At 36.6% G+C, this 12,141-nt stretch overlaps 1 protein-coding gene across 8 annotated transcripts in view; it reads right to left on the bottom strand.

The window, feature by feature from the left end:
• The window catches only part of SLC16A7 (solute carrier family 16 member 7), a 257,556-nt gene that overhangs the window by 17,790 nt on the left and 227,625 nt on the right, over positions 1-12,141 (bottom strand). For all 8 annotated transcript variants that reach the window (XM_043966179.1, XM_043966176.1, XM_043966180.1 and 5 more), the window contains one exon: positions 2,184-2,327. In XM_043966179.1, coding sequence (XP_043822114.1) covers positions 2,184-2,327 — 144 coding nt within the window. The remainder of the gene's footprint in view (positions 1-2,183; positions 2,328-12,141) is intronic.

Below are 12,141 nucleotides of genomic sequence, written 5' to 3'. Positions count from 1 at the left end.
AAGCCACTTTGGTAGTTGAGTGGAGGATGGACTGAGTGATATGAGGCAGAGAAACCAAATAGAACAAATAGAAAGCTTTTGCAATGATGTAAGCATGAAATGATAAGGACTTCTACCAAGATGGTGGCAAAGTCAGAGGAGAGAAGGGGTCATATGTGAGAGGTGTAATGAAGATAAAATCAACAGGCTGTCACAACAGATTGGATGTAGAGGATGAGGTAGAATGAAGAGTTGAGCGTGACACATAATATGGAAGCTTGAGTTACTGGGTTTATGGTGGTGCCCTAGAGAACAACGGAGAAATTAGGAAGAGGTTCAGGTTTGGAGGGAAAGATAAAGAGTTCAGTTTGGGACAGACTGTATTTGAGAGGTCTATAATACATCCAATTCAAGATGCCAAATAATAAGCAATTAAAGATGCAAGACCAGATGTCAGGAGAGATGTTAGGGATGGAAAATAGAGACTTGACTTGTCTGCATAGAGATAATTGAATCAATGGGATATGATAAGAGCATGAATTGAAGTAGCACAGGGGGAAGATGACCAGAACAGAGACTTAGGAAACCTACACAGATAATGGGACATAGATAGTGGGAACAAGGAAAATGAGGAGCCAGGAAAAGAGACTTTGAATGAGCAGTCAGATATATAGGAAGAGAGAACAGTGTCACAGACACCAATAGCAAAAAGAATATCAAGTAAAAGAACAGTGCTAAAGGTTGCAAAAAAAGCCAAGAGGAGGAGAATTGAGGAAAAAAAAGCTATTAGATCTGACAATTAAGATATCACAGCTGATTTTGGGAAGAATACTTTCATTTGAATTATAAACTTGGAATCCCCATTGAAGAGAGTTAAGAAGACAGTGAGAAGAAAGGAAGTGGAAGCATTGATGGTAAAGAGTATTCTTGAGGAATTTAGTCATGAGAGGGAGGAGAGATACATGATGCAAGCTAATGGGAATGGAAGATTTTTTGAAGAAGGGAGAGATGGGTATGTTTGGAGATAGCATGGAAGCAGCAAGTAGAGTTTGACAATTAGTGAGAGAATGGAGGGAGCAATCTTCTGGAGTAGATGTGAAGGAATGGGATCACTTGTGCTTGAAGAAAGTTTTGTTTTGGCAAGGAGGGCCACTTCCTACTATGTGATATGGGTAAAGGAGATTATAGTAAGAGATGACATCTGTGTTATATGAGATGATTAAGATAGGAAAAGAAGGTGTCAATGAAAAATAGCCTCAATGTTTTCAGTTAAATATCAGGAGAAGATCATAGGATTATAAATTTAGGCCTTGGAAAAGCAGGTCTTTGTTATTGTTCAATGGTTTTCAGTTGTGTCTGAATCTGTGACACTATTGGTGTTTCCTTGGCAAAGATATCGGAGTGTTTTGCCATTTTCTTTTCCAACTCATTTTATAGATGAGACTGAGGCAAACAGGCCCTGTGCCATGCAGCTGCCTGAAAAATGGGTTGGAGGTCATATATTAAGTTCCTTGTTTTACAGATGAGGAAACAGAAGTTATAGTGAGGCTGAGTGACATGCCCAAGGTTCCAAAGCTACTTATGTCACAGAGGCAGGATTTAAACTCATTTTCTTCCCAATTCCACATCTAGTACCCTATTCTCTATCTCTCTGAATACCTGGTTTCCTTCAAACCTCAGCTGAAACATCACCTTTTACATGAGGCCTTTCCTGATGTGCCCAGATGTTACTGCCTTCCTATGAAAATTACTTGATGTTAATTTTTGATATATTTTGCATATATTTATTTATGTAAATGTTATCTCCCTTGAAAGAATGCGAGTTCCTTGAGAGCAGTGACTGTTTCATTCTTTGCCTTTCTATCTCCCATAGCCTAGCATAGTACCTGGAACATATCAGGTAATTAATAAATCTTTTGTGCTTGATTGACAGAGTGACTGATTGATTGACATCGCCTAAGTCACAGATACTTATGATCTTCCTCTTGGTATAGTTCATTGGGCCAATGAAGTCACTGATCCTTCCCAAATTCTTATAAAGGACTATACTAAAAGAGCTACTATAACAAAAGTAAATCCAATTAAAACTATTTATAATAAAAAAGTCCCAGTGATAAATATAGTAATTGAGAATACATTTTGGGCAACAGAAAGTACAATATAATGAAAGTTAAGTGAACAGAAACCTTGAAAAATAGACTTACCTCCAACAAATCCCACACAGAGGTAAAGTTGTATTACACTATTACAAAAAGAAGCAGAAATCATTCCCACAGAACATAGTATACCTCCTGCTATCATTACTGGCCGACTGCCATATTTGTTCACCAAAATGCTGCTTATTGGACCTAAAGGAAAAAGAAGATAAATTAACTTTCACTCTAAAGTATTTTTCAATTATTATTTTTGAAGTTCAAAAAGCATGTGTTTTATTTTAAGAAAAAAATTTACTTCATAAAATACAATTTATGGGGCAGGTAGATGGTGCAGTAGATAAAACACCAGCCCTGGATTCAGGAAGACCTGAGTTTAAATCCAGGCTCAAACACTTGACACTTACTAGCTTGTGTGACCCTGGGCAAGTCACTTAACCCTCATTTCCCCGAAAAAGAAACAAACAAACAAAAACAATTTAGTACAATCTGGCTAAATAACTCTCTTGTCCCTATTACCTTTTTAAAATGTGAAAGTTCTTGAATTAGTATCTTTCCTTAAATCCAATTCAACATGCATTTATTAAGCATCTCCTATAGGTACAAGGCACAGAGCTAAGTGTTATGTATATAAAAGTAAAACATACAGACTGACAGATGGCTACAACAGTGATGCAACTAGGGAGAAATAGATTAACAGTGAATTTCAGAAGAGGAGAGGTTAGTTGGTGATGTCAATGATGAGAAAGGAGAATGCTGGGGGGCATGAGGAAAACAATCTACTACTGGAAAAGTAGGTGAAGGATACATCTTCTAAGGGTAGTCTAGAAGAAATGTCTAAGAAGGAGGGAAGTGTGTTAGTAATAAAATGGGACTTTCAGAGGACATTAAGAAAATACCTTCCTCTTATCCCTTCCCTACCCACTGAGAAGGCAAGTGATATGATATCAATTATACATTTCATATCATGAGAAACATTTTAATGTTATCCATATTGAAAAAAAGGAAAAGAAAAGTGAGAAATTTATACTTCAATTTGCACTCAAAATTCATGACTTTTTGTCATCGTGAGTCCTTTGGAATTGTCCTGGATTATTGTATTGGTCAAAGTAGCCAAGTCTTTCATGGTTGGTCATCAATATAACATTGCTCTTACTGTGTACAATGTTTTACTAGTTCTCAGTTCTCTTTGCATCAGTTCATATAGAACTTATCATGTATTTTTTCTGACCCTCCTTGTAATTTCTTATACTACAGTTGTACATCACAATCATATGCCACAACTTGTTCAGCCATCCTCCAAGTGATAAACATTCCCTCAATTTTCAGTTCTTTGCTACTATAACAAGAGCTGCTATAAATATTTTGAATACACACACACACACACACACACACACACACACCCCTTTTTCTTTGCAGGTCAAAGGGTATATACACAGTATAATGTCTCTTTTGACATAGATGCAAATTGTTCTACAGAATAATTGTACAGTCTATTACTCCACCTACAGTTTATTAGTGTAACTACTTTCCCTCATCCCCTCCAACATATGTCATTTTTGGTAGGTGTGAGATGATGCTTCAGTTATTTTAATTTGTATTTCTCTAATCAATTAGTGACTTAGAGCACTTTTTCATCTGAATATAGATAGATAGGTTTGATTTCTCCTGATAACTGCCTGTTCATATACTTTGACCATTTATCATTTGGGTAATGGCTCCTGTTTTGACAAATTTGTTTCAGTTCTCTATATATTTGAGAAGTGAGGCCTTTATCAGAGAAATTTCTTATATTTTATAGTACTGCATTATCTATGATCCCTTTTAGCAAAATGTAGTTTCTCTAATTTTCTCTTTTAAATAGGTAAGTTTTTGCTCTTGCTTTGTTTGAGATCATGATCACTACTTCAGCCTTTTTTTACTTTAGAAGAAACATATTAGATTCTGCTCCTGCCCTTTACTTTAACTTTTCATGTGTTCTTCTGTTTCAAGTGTTACTCTTGTAAACAACATATTGTTAGATTCTGGTTTCTAATCCATTCTGCTATCCACTTCTGTTTTGTGGATGAGTTCATCTCATTCACATTCACAGTTATGATTGTTAACTGTATATTTCCCTTCATCCCATTTTCTTTCATTTATTCTTCTTTCTCTTTTTATTCTGCCTCATAAATCTATTTTGCTTCTAACTACTGCCTCCCTTAATCTGCCCTACCTTTCATTATACTCCTACAACCTTTCTTATCCCCTTGCCTTTCTATTGCCCTATTGGGTAAAATATATTTCTATACACAAATCTTTTTTGGGTGTATTTCCCGTCTATTAATCAATTCTGATGATAGTGAGATTCAAACATTCCCCCTTCCCTCCATATTTTTCCCTCCAGTATAAAAGCTTTTTTTGCAAGCCTCTTTTATGTGAGAACATTTTCCCTATTCTACTTCTCTGTCTTCCTTCCTTTTCTCAAAGCATCACTCTTGCTCACCTCTTTATTTTTTTTAGATTATTCCAACATAATCAACACTCATGTTCTTTGTCTATATGTACACTTCTTTTAACTGTCCTAATAATGATGAAGTTCTTAAGAGTTACATGAATCATCTTCCCATATAGGAAGTAAACAGTTTAACTTTATCCAGTCCCTCGTGATTATGAATACAAACACTTGAGAAGTCACAGGTTCACATTCCAGACATAAAATGAAACAAATCTTTTTCACTGTTACATGGGCTTACCAGTTAGGACAATACATGAAAGATACACCCCTTTGGAAAATGTTACCTTGTACTAATGGGACACACATAAAACATTCTTTTCAGTTCACTGAAGTTTCATAGTTGGATCCCTTAACCATTGCTTTTCATACCTACCTCGCATGTAATATCCAGGGCCAACCAATAACTATACAGTGTTGAATTTGTTGGCCCTAATAGTAAAAATATTAATCTGGAAAGGAAAACTATTTGGTTCTATGGGAAAAAATAGAGAACTTATGATACTATTGTTTTAAGAGTATCTGAATACTCTTAGAATTTTGTTATATGGTCTTTTGACTACTGATATGGATGCATTCACAAGACTAAGGAAAGCTTCAGAAGGTGTTTTGAGTGATATCTCTGATTTTTTTTATGTGATCTCATTATTTCACAATTTTCTGATGTATTCTAAGACTTCTGAAAAATTCCAGGAGAGCACAATACATAAGACTTTACCTAAACCTAAACCTTAATGTGGGATTCTCAGAAAAAAGTAACTGTACATAGATTCAAAGGGATCCATGGAATCTAATGGAAAAAAAAAACACTTTATTTTCAATAATTTCTAATCAAAATTTAACATTCCTTTTAATTAAAAGGCAACAAACGAAATTCAGAGAAAAGGTGCATAGTCGTAAATATACTACTAAAATCTCTACCATACAACACACAAAAAGGTAAAAAAATGCTTCTTTTGAAAGATAGAGGGAAATAAAAACACAGACACAGTAGGGGAACGAGGAAGGATATACAGATAACTATATTTCCCAGAGTTGCAAAATCTCAGTGAGGTTTCATGTGGCTTTCCATCCCTCAAAAACACAGTTCAACCACTGTAGTAAAATCAGGCAGCCTAAAAACCCAGGCTTTTCTTCCATTTATCTGCTGCTCCCAGAATGTCTACTGACAATAGGTTATTGCTTGTCTGGTGTCACAACTCAACAGCTCTACCTTCACTGGTTATTTTAACATATGCAATGACGATTTAGCAATGTGCACCCTGGAAAAGTTTGCATCAATGATAATTTTCAGGACTTTTCTCTAGAAAAAAGATATGATCTAGGGTCAAATTTAATTGAACCTAGAGATATTACTATTAATTATCAGTTAAAATAGCATTTAGCAAGTTTCTAGTACTCCAGATCTTGAGGAATCTCATCATATTACACACATAAAGATAAAATATATTCCCTGTCCTCACAGAATATGAAATTTATAATCAGAAGACACAGCTCATATATGTACATATATGTATACATGCATGCATATATAGACACATTTGTGTACATAGTTAAACACCTCTATTTACAGAGATACATGAGTCTGTATATACATATATAGATGATAGATAATAGATTCATGTATATGTACATAGTAAAAGACAAATTAGCACACACATGTATATATGTATAATCAATGAATCCTAATGGTAAAATGAAAGTCTTACGTAATATCATAGAGGAGATTATTATTGACTTAGGAAACTGTACAAAACTTCTTAGAAATGGGAATAATAATTGAGCTTTAATTGTTAGCTCTGAATTCAAGAGTTGGAGAAGAGATGATTTGAGTCATGATTATTAATATGGCCAAAATCAAGGAGTCAGGAGAGTATCTAACATTTATAGATTAGTGTGAACAGTCCTATTTCACTGAAGCATTGAGGACGCAGAAGGTGGTGATATAAGATAAAACCTCAAAAGTAGAATGCTTATCAATAAAACATTAATTTTTATAGGGAAAAAAATGTCAAGTGGTGGCCAACTGTTGCTAGGCTAAGAATACAATAGTGAATCATTGAAAGGTTTTGATCAGAGAAATGCATTGGTCAGATCTATAGATAAGGAAGCTATCTGGCAACTAGAAATTTTAGGAAGAATCACTCAGTCAGAGGAAGGGGCTACAGAGGCACAGCATATGTGAAAATTACAGTGGTGGAATGAACTTCAAGGCTGAAGAGTCTTCTGTAGCATGGTAAAGAAAGTCTACAGAGTCTTCCCCAGGGGGAGGGAAACTGAGGTAGAGTTAAGTGATTTGTCTGGGGTCACACAACTAGTAAGTGTCTGAGGCCAGATATGAACTCATGGAAATGAGTTTTCCTGACTCCAGGCCCAGCACTCTATCCACTGCACCAGCTAGCTGTCCTAGAGGGTACTGAATACCCTTGCTAAAATGTAAACTTTGTGTGTGTGTGTGTGTGTGTGTGTGTGTGTGTGTGTGTGTGTGTGTGTGTTGGGGGGGGGGTAATAACACATCATACCATTACCCATCATTACCAAAGCTTAGTGGTCACTTAAGAAGCCAATGAGTAAGTGGGACATGGCTGGTAGTTTATTTTATGGAGCCAGCAATCAGGCAGTGAGTCACTGAAGCATAAATTATTCATCAAGAGAACCCAAAGAGGGCAAATTAAAGTTGAATGAATGCTGGGCAAGCAGAGGGCAGTCAGGAACTCTGGATGCCTAAGAGAGGACTGGATCTGAATGAGAATGATTGTGTCCAAAGATAGAAACACAGGGATAGAGGAGCTAGAAGAAAAAAAAAATAAAATAAAAAAAAACTTTACCAGCTTCAAAATTTGTTTTTTTCTTTTTAAATAAAGTTATCTTTATAAATAAGCAATATAAATAAATGAACACAAATATATTTCCTGTAGCAATTGATAATAGCATATGTGATGATCCCCATTTAAATTGTTTTCAAAAAAGAGGCTAATTCTATTAAATTTTCAAGTTATAACCACATTAAAACTTCGTGAGACTTTATAATTTGAAGCTAACTCAACCATTACTTTCATTTTACAAATGAGGAAACTGAGGTCCAGGTGACTTTCCTGAGTTCTCTAGGTTAACTAATGGAAGAGGTAGAATTGAAACTCGAGTACTGGTGTCAGCAAGTCATTCAGTCAATAAACATTTATTAGGCACCTACTATGTGCCAGATACTGTAATAAGTACTTGGGATACAAAAAGAAGCAAAAGACAGTCCCTGCCCTAAAGGAGCTCGTAATCTATTGGGGGAGAGAACAAGAGAACAAATATGTTAAAACGAGCTACTTACAGCAAAATCAGGAAAAATTTTCAGAGAGAAATCACAACCTATTTAAATAACTTTGTACAAACATGCTCTTTACAGGATAAATTAGATGTAACATTTGAGGGATAGGATTAGCATGGAGAGGGATCAAGAAGAACTGTAGCAGAAGATGGGATATTAGTTGGGATTTGAAGTAAGCCAGGGAAGGCAGGAAGTGGAGATGAAGAAGGAGAGCCTTTCAGGCTTGGAGGACAGTCAGTGAAAAATTCCTGAATATGAGAGATGGGATACCTTATGCAAGTTAGTGTCACTGGATCAAAGTGTATATGGTAGCATATAAAGTATAAGAAGGTTGGAAAGGTGGGAGACAGGAAGTAGGAAGGACTTTCATTACCATATGGAACATTTTGTATTTGATACACACAGTGATAGAGAGTCATCAGAGCTTATTGCAGGTCAGACCTGTGCTTTAGGAAAAAAACTTTGGTGCCTGAATGTTAGATGAATTGGAGCAGGGAGAGACTTAGGGCAGGCAGACACACCAGCAGGTTATATTGTACTAGCCTAAGCATGAGGTGATGAGGGTCTGCATCAAGGTGGTGGAAGAATTAGAGGAGAAAAGGAAGTATTTTTGAGAAATGTGACAAAGGTAAAATTGATAGGCCTTGGCAACAGACTAGGTGTGAGAAGTGAAAGATAGTGAGGAGTCAAATATGATACCTAGGTTCTAAACGTGGGGCACTGGGAGGATGGTGGTACCCTTGACAGTAATAGGTAAGTTAGGGTGGGGGGAGGGTTTAAGGGTAAAGGTATTGAGTGGGAGGGCAGAACCAAGATGATGGAGAGAAGCCATGAAGTTGACTGAGCTCTCATGAGTTTCTCTCAGAAATCACATTAGATCAAGCCCCTAAATGGATTCTGAAACTACAGAACCTACAAAAAGACAGAGAGACACAAACTTCCAACTTGAGATAATTTAGAAGACTTCAGGAAAGGTCAATTTCATTTAGGCAAAAGGGGAGTGCAGCACAGCTCAGGGGAGTGCAGCAGAGCTTAGGGCAGTGCATTGCAGAGGGGATCTGGGCAAGTGAGCAAGAGGCTCTTGGCCAAAACACAGCAACACTGAGGCACCTTGGTCTGGTTCAGCAGGCTGGTGGTGCAGCAGGCCAGTTGTGAGAACCACCAGCACCAGCTGAGAGGGCAAACTGCCAGCTAGAGAACCATCCACAGGACAGATGTGACTAGGCCAAGCCATCCCAGCACAGGGAGCAAGCCCAGGGTAGTGAGGAATCCACAAGCCATAGTGGCCTCAGAACACAAAGCCAGTGACCTATCACTCAGCACAAGAAGCTTGCAATAGTAGCCCCTGTGTCTCAGGAGCAGACCTCAAGTTTAAAATAAAAAAAAAAGACACAATATGAGGAAGAAATAGAAAAGGCCCTTACCATTGAGAGCTTCTGTATTGATAAGGGAAGTCCAAAACACAAATTCAGATGAGGGCAATACTCTCAAAATGCCTATGTGTGAAGCTTCTAGGGGAAAATGAATTGGTCTCAAGACAAAAAAGCCTTCATGGAAGAGCTCTAAAAGGATTTTAAAAATCAAATGCGAGAGGTAGAAAAAAATGAGAAAAGAAATGATAGAAATGAAAGTTACACAAGAAAATCCTGAAAAAAGTATCAACAGCTTGAAAAGGAAGCACAAAAATTGACTGAAGAAAACAATTCCTTAAAAAAAAAGAAAATATATTGAGTTCAATTTATCATATTAGTTTAAGACATCTATTGGAAATCCAATTCAAGATGTCTGAAAGACAGAAAGATGATAGTATGGTAGGTAGATTTGAAAATCATCAGCATAGAAACTAATGAAATCCATGGGAACTGATGAGATGATTAAGTGAACTATTGTAGAGGGAGAAAAGAAGGCCCAGGAATAGAGCCCTGTGGGATACCTATAATTAGGGGGAGTGACCTTCATGGATATCTGGCAAAGAAAACTTAGAAGTAGAGGTCAGATAGGTGTATAACCAATTCATGAAAGAGAATGCCTAGGACATGGCTTTTCCCATTATAATCCACTGACTTGAGGTGCACTGGTGAAAGTATTATTATTCACTTGTAGATTGGACTAGTTATTCTCTAAGCTCACTTCCATCTCTGTGATTATGGGGCTGTATTTCAGTGCATGTATCAACTAAATGATTTTTCTCATGAAGGAAATATTCCCAAAAATTATTAAAGTCCCATAAGGTTTTCAGCTTCTAGGAGAAACCCAAAGAAGAGTAAAGAATCTTAGCCAATTTTGGTATGCATTGTTTTAAAATCTAATAAAAGTCTCATGGTTCACATTTTAGTGAATATGAATCTCTCTAACTTCCAGCTGTGAACCTGTACTCATCTCTTTATGAGCATACCTAAATCAGATTCTACATTTAACGCCACCTAAAATCAGTTAACACTTCCCATATGCCTGCTTATATACAGGGACATACCATATCATATTTCTTTTATCTTTAATCAGAAGAAAAATAAACACCCACGCTAAAAGCATATGTCACAGAACCAAGGACACTTATATGAATTTTTAAAGGCAAAGGAAGGGAATAGAAGTGGAAGAGACAATACTATATCTGAGTGATAATTGGAGAAAAAGCTTTATTGATTTTGTCCTAAATAAAATAAATGTCCTTTCCCATTTTTCAAGACCACTTCATAATTTCTACTTTTGCCATAATCAAAAGGAGAAAATGCCTTGCTATTAACTACTACTACTACTACTACTACTACTACTACTACTACTACTACCACCACCACCACTTTCTTTTCCTCCTCCTCCTATGTTTCTTCCTCTTCTAATTATCATCATCATCATCACCATCATCATTCCTACTCTTACTTTGATTACTACTATCCCACCATAAATGAGTTTCTTCCCAGTTTAAAAAAAATTGAAAGCAATGATCTGCCAAAGAGGAGAGTCCTCATGAGAGTTCTTCATATCAAGAAAGATTTAGCTCTCATCTCTATTTCTATCCTAGGTTTCATATAATTCCTATTTTCCCATGGTACCCTCTTAATCCTTTCTTTATTCGTTCTCTTTTCCTTTCTTTTCATTTGTTTTCTCTTCTTTCTTCTTTCTTTCCATTCTTTTCTTCATTTTCTCCTTTGTTCCTTTCTTCTTTTTTCCCTTTTTTTGGTTACTCAACCTCTACTTTCCTCTCTGCAGTATGTTGTCTGATCTCATCATTCAAATGAAACTATTCTCTTCAAAGTTACCAGTGATTTTAAGTGTTAAGTAACCTTTTCTTCACCTTCTTAACCTCGTTGTAGCTTTCTGACAATGTTAATCATCCATCCTTCTTTGATACTCTCTTTTCTCTAGGTTTCCATTACACTGTTCTCTCCTTGCTCTCTTCCAACGTGTCTTCTTTTCAGTCTCCTTTGTTTTATCTTCATCCTCACCGTCCCCACTAATTGTGTTGCTAAAGGATCTGCTCTGGGGCTTTTATTTTCCCTCTATCCTGTTTGGCTTGGTGATTTCATCAACTCCCAAGGATGTAACTATCATTTCTATTCAGATGATTCTCCCATCTATTTCCCAGCCCTAACCTCTCTCCTGACCTCTAGTCTTGCATCTCTAACTGCCTTTTGGACATTTTGAACTAGATCTCTTGGACACATCTCAAAAACAATATATCTGGAACTGAACACATTATCTTTCCACCCAAAACCTCCCTTCTTTCCTAAATTTTCCATTACTATATAGGCATCACTATCCTCCTAGGTACCCAAACTTCCAACTTAGATTTCATACGAGACTCCAAATATAGTATCTTATCAAGTCTTGGTAGTTGTAGATTTGTCACATCTCTCATTTATTTCTGCTTTTCTCATTTAGCGCTGCTACCTCCTTAGCACAGCCCTTCATCACCTCAAGCTCACTGTTTTGTTTCTACTTAATTCTCTCTTCCCTCCAGTCCTTTCTCCACTCAGATGTCAAAGTGATTTTCCTAAAGCTCATGCCCCTATTCAATAAACTTCCGTGGCTCCCTGTCACCTCCAGTAAAATGTCACCACATAAAATGCTCTGTTGGGCTTTTAAAATTCTTCATAATCCATTTCCTTTATTTCTTTTTAGTCTTCTTCCATCTCACTCCCTTGTTAATACTTTATAATCCAGTAACACTGGCCTCTTTCCTGTTCCTTGTACAAGGT

Source organism: Dromiciops gliroides, chromosome 5 (genome assembly GCF_019393635.1).
Source record: "Dromiciops gliroides isolate mDroGli1 chromosome 5, mDroGli1.pri, whole genome shotgun sequence".
NCBI classification, from domain to species: domain Eukaryota; kingdom Metazoa; phylum Chordata; class Mammalia; order Microbiotheria; family Microbiotheriidae; genus Dromiciops; species Dromiciops gliroides.
The sequence above is the reverse complement of the archived record's forward strand: the minus strand, read 5'-3'. Positions and strand labels throughout refer to the sequence as shown.